We start from the raw sequence: 14,563 nt of genomic DNA, 5'->3' as shown, positions 1-14,563 counted from the left end.
ATCTTTGTGGACATGACAATATTTCTTCTGATCGTACTTATGATATCATCTTTGTTTGGACTTGAATTAACTTTATAACTGTCTATTATTATATTTCCCTGTTAATATTTTTTGAAAAAAATGAAACCATACAGAATATTAATATATTCTTCTCATTGTTAATTAAAGATACATGTTCATACCAATACCCGAATATGACAGCAATGATTATGGCGCTGATACATCACCAACAAAAAAAACCACTGTTCAGTTCAACTATTGTTCATCAGAGTGTAAAATGAAAAACTTAAATACACAAATCAACTACTTAAGTAATCAACTATGATAAAAAAATATACGAATATAAAAAAACTTTAAGTGGTTTTTGAATTCAGTTGAAGTAACTCATAAAAGAAATGCGTCGTTAGAAGAGTAAACGTTCCAAAATCCCCATTAGACTAAATTTTAATGCAATAAATCCAAAAGAAAACAACTTTTGTTCAATAATGCACGAATCATTTTTACAATTGATTCTGATTTATATCATTAACTGACAAATATGGTTGATTATTTGATAAAATCACCTTTTAAACTAAATATTACTACTTATCAAAGTATTTTGACCATACATACCATACATTGACTTAGTACTGTTTGCTTGTATCTTCCCATTGTTGGTTAAGACTGCAATTGATCAGTCTCCTGTTGACATAAGTGCATCTTATGCGGATTGCTTCAATAATGTCTTAAGTCACAAGCTTCATAAGCAAAGATAGATGGTGGCTAGCAGTGGAATTCTGAACCATACATTAATTAAATTCATCAAATGATATACGTTTTATTAACAAAAATAATTTGAATAGTTGAGATCATGAGTCAATTGGAGCTAGACCACCATGGGGAGCCTGGGAGCACTGGGTGGCCGTTTCGTCCTATTATGGGATTCCTCAGCAGTACTCATCCACGATCCCACCTCGCGAGATTCGAACCCAGAACCTCTAGACCACTGAGCCGGCCGGCATTCAACTGTGTCAATGTCTAACTTCAAATAATTTGGTTAGATCAACTTTTAATTTGGCAAGTATCATTAATATAACCAAAAAATAAATAAATAAATTAGATTGGTTCACAATTAAAATGGTTATCAATTGATGATAAAACGTCTGTCAATATTTCTTATCAAAGTAATAATATACAGTAGGAAAATAATTTACCGCTTAATCAAATAGTTAATAGAAATAAATATAATTCACTTCCAATACATTATTTTCTTTCCCCAGTTACAACAAATAAGAAGTCACATAGTTTCTAGTTGAAAGTCTAATTACTATTGAGTATTTCATATAAGAAAACATAAAAAGTAGGCCCAAATTATATCTCACTGCGTTTACATTTCAAAAGGCGAAAATATATAAAAGGCAGTTAATGAAGGGTTTCTTTATTCGCTATTATATATCTTAAAATAGATTAATTACAAGTTATCTTATAATGAACTTTAATTAGATATTAGAAACATGTGAAGGGTAATTTTATCCAAATGGTTTCGTATATATATATATATATACTACGTGAACGATCGAACCCGCAACGTCGCAAGAGAGAAGACAGAAGACTAGTAAGCCGGAATTTTATTCCCCAAAACAGTGTCAAATGTAGTACAGAAATCTCATGTATTTATAGTTTTTGGCTGAATGTAATTCATCATTTCGGACAGCCAATAGGCACATAGGGGGTCATTCTTATCCATCCAATAGGGAAGCTACACGCCGACATTCTAGAATATTCCCCTAGCAGTGATTGGATGGAATGTCTTCTGCTCCTTCTGGCCTTCTTGAGGCTTCCTAGAGTTTACCGACGAGCCATCCTTACAGTTTTATGATAGAATTTTCAGTGATACGAGTAGAGTTAGTGTGGTGTGTGTTACTTATACCCACATAAGTAGTATATGATGATGGTCAGGCATAGAATGTATTTTGGCAGAAGATCGATAAGGAAAGAACCGGAACGAAGCGTAATCGGTATGAAAATGCATGAACAATGAAATCAGAGAAGATGAACTGATATTTGCAGAAGGAATGTTCAAGATTGAGACAATTGATTGATAGTTCGCAAATTAACGGTTTACGGTATAGTTATCAGATTTTAGTGAGATAGTTTGTAGTTTGTGTTTAAATACATTCGATTGTCCCTACTCGTCATTTTGTTTACTACATTAGAACTGGAATTTCGCATAAATACCTTATCATACTTTACAAGATTTCATTATTCTGCTACATTTTGTAGATATTCCATTGATTTATGTGATCAGTTCGTTTGGATTTTATAGAATTATGTATACACTAATTATTTTTGTGCAACATATTGTCGATTAAGGAGAAATAAATTCAGTGCTCATAGTCTATGTACGTTAAGGTCAGGTATATTAGTCTTAAAAAAAATTGTAGATTAGCACATAAAGTTCATACATACAAGCCTATTATGTACTGACTAATTTTATATTTAAGTTTTAACACATTATTTGTTATAAATAGACTTGTGAGAATTCAAAAGCCAGCCAAAAGGCAGAATGTTTAAATGTCAGACAATGAAATTACTCCAAAAAATATTATGTAACTTTATAATTCATTTTAAACAATACAATACCATAGATTCACTTCTTAAAGTATTTAATTTTGAGAAAAAGAGAAATGTTTTTGTAAAAAAAGGTGGTTAAAAAGAAAAAGCAGCAACTGAAAACACAAAAGAAAACAAGACAAGTTATACCATAATTACTGATAGTTGAATAAAATAAATATTTCCAAGTCAAATTTACACCGAAAATATTATTTCAATAGTTGAGATAATGAATCAATTGAAGCCAGACCACTATGGAAAAACTGGAAGCACTGAAAGGCCGTTTCGTCCTATTGTGGGACTCCTCAGCAGTGAGCATCCGCGATCCCGCCTCAAGAGATCCAAACACAGGACCTATCAGTTTCGCGCGCCACTGCTTAACTTCTAGACTACTAAGCCGGAATCCGACAATGTTAATGTCCGACTTTAACCGATCCACAAAATTGAGCGACACATCTACAAATGTCTTCAGTGAGTTACAATCTCATAACAGACCTGGTTGAACTCCACTGGTCACTGCTTCTCACTAGAACTCCAGGAGATACCTCTTGAAGCCAGTCACTAGTCAGCATATGTTGATTAATATCAGAAGAGGTTTTGTACCCATCCAGTGTTTCCAGGTTTTCCCTGATGGTCTAGCTTCACAAGAGGGTTTTGTGGAGATTTTAGTAATTTTATAGTTAAGATCATGAGTCAGTTGAAGCTAGACCACCATCGAAAACCTGGAAGTACTGGACGGCCGTTTCGTCCTATCATGGGACTCCTCAGCAGTGCGCATCCACGATCCCGCACCCGCGAGATTCAAACCCAGGACCTACCAATCTCGAGCCAGAGCCCTTAACCGATAGACCACTGAGCCGGCATCCAACAGTGTTAATGTCTAACCTCAACCAATCCACGAAATTGCGCGACCAACTTCCATTGTACCGAGGTAGATACCTGTCTCTACCTGACATGGATTAGCTCCACTGGCCACGACTTCTCACTAGATCTCCAGGAATTACCTCATGGAGCCAGTCACTAGCTTCAATTGATTTATGATCTCAACTACTAAAAAAAATGCTAAATTCACTTTATTTTGTAAATAATTAACATATTAACAAATAACCTTTTGAATATAATCCTTAATTACTCTTTCAACTATCAAAATAGAATATCAAAATGGATTGAGAACTTAAAGTTAATTGAAAGAAGAAAAAAAAAGAAAAAAGAAGAAGAAGAAGTAACACTTCTATTGTACAAGGTTCAAGCAAGTGATAAAGATTGTTTTTTTCTTGTTTAATATTTGCAATAAAACATTTTGATTTTTCTAATAATGAACAATTAAGTTTTTTTTTAAATAAATTTTCGGCTAATTTTTTTTGTATTTTTCTATGATTTGATTAACATTGAGGTTAAATGACCACCTAAGGTTTTTAAAATACTTGAGAATGGTTATCATTCTCTTGATTAATTATATTTTAGAAATTTCTTCGAATTTCTTAAGTCAACCAATCGTCTACTCTCTGTTGACAAATAAATCTTAGCTAGAATCTATGATTGCAGGTAAACCATAGTATAGTAGTAAACGAGAACACAGGTTGGGACAATCGAATATATTTGAACACAAAATTAAACTATATCTTAGTAAAATCTGAGAGTCATACAGTAAATACTTCATTTGCAAAATGTCAATCAATTGTCTGAAACTTCGCTGTTCCTTCATTTCCACAGCAATCATTCTTTGTTCACTTTCACTTTTCTTTGATTTTCCTAACTTTCTGACGCCAGACATTTCACATTCATAGACCATACATACTACTTATATCTGTCGACATCAGTAGCACACAGTACAGTATTATATCATTTAGTAACTTTCTTTTCGTAAAAGGTTTGGTATTTAAATTAATTAACTTCTGTATAATTATTCATATTTCCGTTTCCGCTAGTGTTTATAGGTAGGTATTGTTAAGAAAATAATTAATCTAAGATAGATTTTGTATATTAGGTGTCAAATGTACCTGTACATGAAACTTTGTAATATCTGTACAAGTTTAATTCTCGTTTCATTTCATAATAATTTTATTACAGAGTTATATTTATTTATTTGAATGCCCCTTACGAACAGTCTAAACAAGTATATAGTATCGTGCAATCGCGTATTCGTAAAGGGAGACTGTTAATCCATCGAAGCATATATATATTTCTCAGGCTAATCCCAAGGAAAGAAGTCTATTAATAAAGATCTCATTTGGTTATTCATGAATCAAAGTGGTTCGTTATGTAAATATTTTTTCAAGTGAATGAGAAATCACTTGTGTACTATAGAACTCTGAATTCTTTTATATGAATGAAAAGCTGTAAACCCCAGAGTCCACATTGTGTTGATGATAATAAGAAACGTTCAGTATCCATAGGAATAACGGAAGTATTGAACAATATGGGACTTAACAATTATGTAATTCCTCAATCATATTATCTAGAAAATTAGTGTTTGTCAATCCTAATATGACCTCAAAAGTTAATGATGAATTCCATTTCCAATTTGAAACACAACATTGTGTACACTTTACGTTTATTTGTCAGAAATTATATTGAATTGAAGGTTTAGAAAATACAAAATGGGAACATTTCGCACATCGGGCCGACGAATTGTATTCGAATATCATGAATAACAGTTTACTTATTTAATCCGAACCTCTGTCCACTTTTACGACGGAATATGTAATCTTAAAAACACAACGCCTCACATCTCTAGAATAAGCTATATATGTTTTTTGAAACATTCTAATGACATTCAATTCAGTAGTTTCCAGAAAGCTAACCGATGAGAACAATATTAAGTCGTCAGAAAACATCATTCAAACATAGTATTTCTAAGCATTCTCTTTAGAAGGACCATTTTTAGTCAGTTTTACCTAAAACAAATCCAGTGTACAAATGTAGGATCTTGTTTAAATGTAAAAATGTTTTTGGCAACAATATTCCTATTTTCATTATGTGGTTATAAACCTTGTACAATCTCGTCGAAATCATGAACTGTTCAAAGTTAGACAACAACTGAAGGCCTGAAAGCACTAGACAGCCGTTTCGTCTAGGAATGGGTCTCCTTGGCAACACGCATCCACGACTTTTCATCCGAGAACCCATTCTAGGACGAAACGGCCGTTCAGTGCTTCCAGGCTTTTGATTATATTAAAGAGAGCAAGAACGAAGATTGGTGCAGAATAATATGAATTCATTTTATTTCGTTAGGTTCCCATCTGCTGCTTACAACCTAAAATATTTGAAAATCAACTTTATTACAGATATTGACATACTTATACATACGAGGATGAATAAAGACGAATAAATGTATCATAATGTAGTGTAGATTCCTATAGAGCTAATAAAGTCACAAAAAAGTTTGTTTCGGATGAATAAAGTTTAGAAGGGAAAGTTCCAGAACATTGAAATAGTGATTAGAACTTATGGAGTTAAGGAACATTAGATGATTGTGTAATGAGGGAACTGAAAGTTAGACTAATGGTAATAAAGAAAGATATGAATTAAGATCAGTCAGCTATGAATCGAAGAAAAAATAACAATGACCTAAATAAAACTTCAGAAAGAGTTGAAATAATGAAGGATGTAATAAATAAAAAAGGGGTTTAATGTTATCAGGGCAAAGAAAGATTTATTACCGCCTCTTTTTATGCACATAGATCTGGTTTTAAAGGTTTGATTGTTATCGCTTCGGTAAATTTCTATAGGTTGGAGTTTGATTGTTTGTTAATCACCTTGACGAGCTTCAGAGTATCGACTTCATGTCCTGTGCCAAGGAGATGTCTTGCGACGATACTGCTGAATGCTTTTAATCCATTTAAATTTAAAATTTTCGGAATTTCTTCTTTGAATCGAAGGTAGACTCCTTTCTGTCCTAATAATGTAACTGCTTTGACAGATACATGTAAATTTGTAAACACAGTTGATGGTAAGATGGAAAGGATACCTATCGACCTTCGATTGTGTTATTTTGGACATGATAATTAGTTTAGCTGCAGGATTAGTTCTTGTTAATGCAGTATTTAGTCTCATATTAATTGACCCTATGACATCACCACCTTTGAATTTAATTTGGATAAAAATGGGTTTTTTATTTGCTGTAGTCTCTTTGGGTTTCTTATCTTCACGCTTTCCATATTTCTCAATAAATTTCAGTGGGCACCCGTTATTCTTTAAACAATTTTTAACATTCATTACTCCCTCTTCTAATGTATCAATAGTACATATTCTTTCTGTTCTGTGAAACAGTGTTTTAACAAGTGCTTTTTTGTAATGAATTGGACAAAAGCTATTGGAATTTAAATAAACCCTATTCTATGTGTCTTTCTTATAAACTTAACGTTGAATTGTGCCATCCTTCCTTCGTCGTATAACTTTAGTCGATTCGTAATTTGGATGAATATGTACGTTGTTTGATATTACCCGTCAGTTTTAATATCTTAACTACAGATATTTAGAAATGTTTTCAGTAAACCATTGTTGAGCAAATGATGGATATTAACTGAATGGGGATTTGTGGAGATTGTAGTAATATTAACAGTTGAATTTATGAGTCAATCTAAGCCAGGCTGCCATCGAAAACTTGGAAATACTGGACTGTTTTCAATGGTTGTTTAGCTTAGATAAACTCATGAATTCAACTGATAAAATAATGGATATATTGTGAAACGCAATTTTTTCAGATTACATAAAGTCAGAATAGCTTTTTTATTGCACTAATAAATGTCAACACATAAATCATATTTAAATGCGATCTTTGCGATTTCTCACTGATAACTCTCGGGTAATTAATATTCATTCAACTAAAATAAAATAGAGATGTGTTTAGTGAGTTGTAGTTCGACTTAGTTCCGACTAAATTACTTATCATACATAAATTTTAGATAGACATTGTTTGTTTTTTTCTTCATTTTCTTGACTATATCGTATAACACTGTTCGATAGACCAAACAGACCATACATTTAGTCAATAATAAACATTAGTGGATATGCTGATCTATAATGATTGACCAACACTTATTAGTTACTCAGTGCCATGTTCTACTTAAAAAAAGATTGTTTTCGCAGAAATTTAAATGTTCCATTCAGCCTACAAAGTACCCATCTAAGTTACAAGTCTTCTTCATCATACACGAATAGAAAACAAGTTTCAATATATATATATATATATATTTATATATATATTTCGTTATTTCTACTCTGTTTATAATAGAAATCATTGAAGAGTAAAAATAAAAACTGACTTTGTTATATGCATAATTATGTTCATAATAAAAATACAATCATGTTTGGGTTCTTTTTTTATTTACATACATCATTATTGATTCATCATAAATACACATTGGCAGCATGTTGAAATCAAGATTTACAACAAAGTAATTTTTTGAAGGCTTTTCTAAATTCAACATTGAATATTGTATAAATAATTGGATTAAGAACTGAATTCACATAACCAAGCCATACACAAATGCTTGTTATGCAATCAGGCATATGACATAATTGAGATTGTTGTAATAATTGATATTTGAAACAGAATGCTTGTATAATATTGTTTGTAAAGAATGGCATCCAACAGAATAAAAATACACCTAAAAGTTAGAAAATAAAACAAACAAATAGGAATAATTAATTTGTTTAAATAATATCATATATATATATATATATATATATATATATATATATATATATATATTATGAAAGGATTATAGCTCATAAATGTCACTGAAATTGACTCGGCCATCTATAAACTTAGTTACTACATGACTACGAAGAATGACAGTGTAGCACTTGTTGGTGTTCAATTTTCATCTATTTTGTATCAGTTTACGATGAATCCTACTGCCGTTATTGTAGCATAAGTTACTTCAAATAATTTGCTGCACTCAAAGTAAAATGTTTGTTTACAAGTTGCTTTTTTGTATGCGGTCAGACTGTCAATTGATAGTTTCGTCCCACTGTGGGACTCCTCATGTTACTTGTTTGACAATACTACTATTGGTAGTTTTTTGTCCGTAAAGTTATATTCTGCTAAATTTATTTCATTGTAGCCTTAAAAAAATTTGAAATAAAATAGGAGCTTCAGATGCTTCGAGCGGCAATAGGCCTCATCATATACAAGGGAAGTAGAAAGATCTTGAAATACGACACAGAGAGCACCAACCTAATCACAGATGACGGAGAAATACTGGAACAGTTTGAGACGTTTACGTACTTGAGCAGGATCATTAGTAAACAAGGAGGATCTGATGCGATCGTGAGTACACGTGTTGGTGAAGCAACGACAGAATTTCTATATTTTGAGAACATACGGTACTCAAAACAGCTACAAGCCATCATCAATGTCAGATTTCTCAATACAAACGTCAAGACAATTCTATTGTACTGAGCTGACACTTGGAGAACTACTACAACCATCATAAAAAATGTGCATGTAATTATAAACAGTTGTTTGTGTGAGATACTCAATGTCTGTTAGTTGGATATTATCAACAACACTATACTGTGGGAGAGAACAAATCAGCTGTGGGATGACGAGAAAATTGGGAAAAGACATTAGAGTCGAATAGGGCAAACATTGTGGAAATCACTTGACTGAGTCACAAGTCAAGCCCTAACTCGTAGTCGTGAATGTCAAAGGAAAACAGACAAATCAAAGAACATATAGTGTCAATAATTGTGGTAAGATATGATAAGAATGAATAGCAGTTGGGAATGAGCGGAAAGGAGATCCCCGGACAGAGTTTGTTGGCAAATCTTGGTGGGCAACCTATGATCTTCCACGTGGAGGGGTTAACAGGCATAAGTGAGTATTGCTTCTGACGCTCAGGTTAGCAAATAGTCAAAATTGGAAGTGAAATATGTAGAAAGCCTTTTGACATACTGTGAACACCAATCTTGTCATCATATTACTTACTTACGCATATTACCCCTCGTGAAGGGGCATAGGATGCCCACTAGCATTCTCCATCCAACTCTGTCCTTGACAATCTTCTCCAATTGGTTCCAGTTGCTACACACCCTTTTCATGTCTGCTTCCGATCCTCGACGTCATATGTTCTTTGGCCTCCCACTTCTGCGTTTCCCTTCAGGATTCCAAGTAAGCTCCTGCCTCGTGATGCAGTTTGATGATTTCCTCAATGTTTGTCCTACCCACTTCCATAGATTTTTTCCTAATTTCCTCCTCGGATGGAAGTCGGTTTTTTCTCTTCCACAGTAGATTGTTGCTGATGGTATCCGGTCAACAGACATTGAGCATCCTGTGTAGACAACTTTTCATAAATACTTGCAGGTTTTTGATGATCTTTGTCGAAGTTCTCGAAGTTTCATCGGCATACAGTAGAACTGTGCTGACGTTCGTATTGAAGATTGTGATTTTGATGTTGACATGAATACAATTGTTTTGAGTTCCGTATGTTTTTCTGCCGTAGGAATACCGCTCTTGCTTAACTTAGCGTCTGTATCTGATCCTCCTTGTTCATCGATTTTGCTGTCTGAGTAGTTATATGAATGATTCCACCTCTTCCAGAGTTTCCCCATCGAGTGTGGTTGGGTTGATGATTTCTATGTTGCTTTTGAGGATGCTGTTTTTCCTCTTGTGTATGTTGAGGTCTACTGATGCCAAGGCTCCTGTCGCACTGGCTGTCTTCATCTGCATTTGTTGTTGTATATGAAGAGCTGAGTCATCTGCGAAGTCTAAATCGTCTTGTTGATTTCGAGCTATCCATTGTATTTATATTATTGATTGTTAATATATAAATAAAAGGTTTAAAGTACTAATTACCACTTATTTCATGTCACGTTCTCTAAATTTTCACTTATATACGCTAAGTTTATTAGATTTAATTTTAAAAATTCATCATCAAATACATACAATCACCAATAAACAGCTTTATCTTCAGTAATGATCAATAATATATTTTCATAGTTGAAATCATGAGTCAATTGAAGCTAGACCACCATCGAAAACCTGTAAGCACTGGACGGCCGTTTCGTCCTATTATGGGACTCCTCAGCAGTGCGCATCCACGATATACTTGTCAATAACAATAAACTACTAAGTTTAGTAACAACATCATAGAGGAAAATAATATTCTAGTGAAAAACACCTTAAATATAGTTGCTAAGACCTTAAATATATATCAAAAAAATAAAATAGATATGTCCACAAAGAGGGTGGTGAAAGAAAAATAAGTCAGTTAAGTGTAAATGTTAAATAGAAAAACGTTAACATTTCACTTCTGATTGACTTACATGGCTCTTTTGTCTTCACTGATTAGATATTATTTTAGTTTATGTTGCTACACAATGCCTTATGAAAGTTACTAAATTTCTTTTCTAGGGTGTATGACATTCTGAATAAATATTTAACAGTCTAATAAGAGAATTTTCAGTATCTTTTAACAGGAATAACATTTCTTTCACATATTTTTGTTACCATGCTAAGTACATTATTATTTTTAAAAACCACTATTGATTTTTTTTTGTGAAAAAACAGATTGAAAATAAATTCTCAGAAAATAAGTCATCTTGCTGAATTGGTCTTTCCTGTTTTGATATTTCAATGTTTCTGTCCCATGTATTTAATCTGACAATTATACAGCCTAGATTTATGTTAAAGTATGAATAAGAGTGATAGGATTCATATTGCAGTCAAGTTTAAACAACATGCATTCTTTGTTATCAATAGGGTAAGCAAATTGATATCGTGATAGAAAGTCAGATGATTTATGAAGTAGTAATAAAATTTAAATAGTTTATCATTTTCACAACAAGATATGTATAAAAAAGATAATGATATTGATCATGTGAAAATGACGAAGTTCATAAATTAGAAGGGGTTTTGTGGAGATTTTAGTATTTTCATAGTTGAAAGCGTGAGTCAATTAAAGCTAGACCACCAAAGAAAACCAGGAAGCACTGGACGGCCGTTTCATCCTATTATGGGACTCCTCAGCAGTGCGCATCCACGATCCCGCACTCGCGAGATTCGAACCCAGGACCTACCAGTCTCGAGAGGTTGCTCAACGGTTGCTCAACTTCGTGGATCAGTTGAAGTTAGACATTAACACCGTTGGATGCCGGCTCAATGGTCTATCGGTTAAGGGCTCTGGCGCGAGAGTGGTAGGTCCTGGGTTTGAATCTCGCGAGTGCGGGATCGTGGATGTGCACTGCTGAGGAGTCCCATGATAGGACGAAACGGCCGTCCAGTACTTCCAGGTTATCGATGGTGGTCTAGCTTCAATTGACTCACGCTTTCAACTATGAAAAGAAGTTCATAAAGATTGTGGATGAATAAAGTTTGAATATCAAAGAGGATCATGATCATCAAACTAGTCTCGTTTAAATAATGAGCTAATTTTCACAAACACACATCGAAATTGATATCATTGAGAGCCTCACACCAGCACAACATACATATTTATTGTTCAATTAACTTATAATTACGTTTATTATATTTGAATCTGTTAAATGATGTTTACCTCTAAAGTGTGACGGACTCTCGAATCTCTTACGATCAACTTCCTTGAGAAATAATAATGAACTTTCCCCGTTTTTTCTTAATATCTTTTAACACAAATATAAGAAATAATATAATTACAGATGGAAAAAACCATAGTGAACCTTACGTGTATAATAAAATGAATATTTCGATAATGTAATAAGAAGACGAAGACTATCAGAACTATGTGATATATTAGCGCAATTCATTTCGAACAATCTGATCACATTTATATATAAAAATAAAAGGTCGACTGAACTGGAAATGGGGGGGGTAAGAACCGACAAGGATAATGATAATAAAATAATGTGAAAACAATTTGAAACCTAATCACTCTGGATAATAAACTAATATTACCAGGGTAGGTTTAAAGAGAGAATAAACTGTTTTTGAATATGCAAAGGGGGTTTGAATTTTCGTATAGCTAAGGCTTCAATAAACCTTAGTTTATGCCCTTTTACACTTTTATACAACACCACAGAAGCCGAGTTTACATCAATCTTATGGCCTGTTTCGACTATATGTTTGGCAATAGAGGATGATTGATGTTTTTCCTCTACTCTTATTGGGTCATTTGACTCTGTTTGTTTTGCAACCATTTTAGTACATGATCACCTACCCTAAGTTTCAGATTACGATTGCTCCCCCCCCTATGTATGTGTGACCACACACACATTTAAATTGGTAAACGCAGTGGGATGTGACACAATTGTTTTCATGTCGTCTAGATTTTGAATGAAGCATGGACCTCGTTCTTTCTTTGATAATGAACTTCGCTGCACAATACGTTTTGTTGATGATTGATTTAAGCCTTTGTTTCAATAAAAGGCTATTTGAATCACCTCTAAATGGTAAGGTGATGTAGTCAGGCTTTTTTTCCACCAAGGCTACAGTAGGTCTCACTGTGCCATGAACATTCCATCTATTGATAAATTTAGGTGGATAACCATTCCCCATTAATGTCTTGTTTAACAACTTAACATCATCATCAATAGCGTCGTTTATGTAAATACGATCAAGCCTGTTAAATAGGCACCTTACCAAGTATGTGTGATTGATTGTTCCATATGTCCAAGTCATTCTATTTTCATGAAGTTTTAACCATAAACCTTTTTTTCACTTTCAATTTCTTGACCCAAGGAGTTCATTAGTCGGTATCAACTATTAAATCCTATCTTGTTTTCAATACTTCAGTATCACATAATTCTTCGGGACGAAATCTGATTAATTTTTAAGATTAGGTTCTCAGTTGCTTTCTTGTACATGAGGTCAGTCAAACTTGTGCAAAAAACAGTCAATGACTATTTAGTTCAGTAGTGCATATTTATAGATAGGAAATTCATCTGAGTGAACAATTAGGACAATTGTTTTTATGGACATTGTAACCACTTATTTTAGAAGTGGTATAATTAAAATATAGGTGTAACTACTTGAGTCTAATTATTTGATGCAGTGTATAGAATAATTACATAAGTTGCTTATTATTTATCAGCCTGAGTAAAGAAATGATCAATAATTTCTATTTATCAGAAGGGGTTTTTTGGAGATTTAGTATTTTTTATAGTAGAAAGCATGAGTCAATTGAAGCTAGACCACCATCGATAACCTGGAAGCACTGGACGGCCGTTTCGTCCTATTATGGGACTCCTCAGCAGTGCGCATCCACGATATACTTGTCAATAACAATAAACTACTAAGTTTAGTAACAACATCATAGAGGAAAATAATATTCTAGTGAAAAACACCTTAAATATAGTTGCTAAGACCTTAAATATATATCAAAAAAATAAAATAGATATGTCCACAAAGAGGGTGGTGAAAGAAAAATAAGTCAGTTAAGTGTAAATGTTAAATAGAAAAACGTTAACATTTCACTTCTGATTGACTTACATGGCTCTTTTGTCTTCACTGATTAGATATTATTTTAGTTTATGTTGCTACACAATGCCTTATGAAAGTTACTAAATTTCTTTTCTAGGGTGTATGACATTCTGAATAAATATTTAACAGTCTAATAAGAGAATTTTCAGTATCTTTTAACAGGAATAACATTTCTTTCACATATTTTTGTTACCATGCTAAGTACATTATTATTTTTAAAAACCACTATTGATTTTTTTTTGTGAAAAAACAGATTGAAAATAAATTCTCAGAAAATAAGTCATCTTGCTGAATTGGTCTTTCCTGTTTTGATATTTCAATGTTTCTGTCCCATGTATTTAATCTGACAATTATACAGCCTAGATTTATGTTAAAGTATGAATAAGAGTGATAGGATTCATATTGCAGTCAAGTTTAAACAACATGCATTCTTTGTTATCAATAGGGTAAGCAAATTGATATCGTGATAGAAAGTCAGATGATTTATGAAGTAGTAATAAAATTTAAATAGTTTATCATTTTCACAACAAGATATGTATAAAAAAGATAATGATATTGATCATGTGA

The 14,563-nt window shown here is 32.9% G+C and overlaps 1 protein-coding gene across 1 annotated transcript in view; it reads right to left on the bottom strand.

Moving 5' to 3' along the window:
- Positions 1–7,974: 7,974 nt before the first annotated feature.
- Positions 7,975–14,563, bottom strand: part of Smp_127310 (biogenic amine (dopamine) receptor, putative) — a gene marked incomplete at both ends in the record, with an annotated part of 16,526 nt that continues 9,937 nt past the window's right edge. Inside the window, one exon of the mRNA XM_018792044.1 lies at positions 7,975–8,204. Coding sequence (XP_018644943.1) covers positions 7,975–8,204 — 230 coding nt within the window. The remainder of the gene's footprint in view (positions 8,205–14,563) is intronic.

The sequence above is a fragment of the Schistosoma mansoni genome (assembly GCF_000237925.1).
Source record: "Schistosoma mansoni, WGS project CABG00000000 data, chromosome 1 unplaced supercontig 0010, strain Puerto Rico, whole genome shotgun sequence".
NCBI classification, from domain to species: domain Eukaryota; kingdom Metazoa; phylum Platyhelminthes; class Trematoda; order Strigeidida; family Schistosomatidae; genus Schistosoma; species Schistosoma mansoni.
The sequence above is the reverse complement of the archived record's forward strand: the minus strand, read 5'-3'. Positions and strand labels throughout refer to the sequence as shown.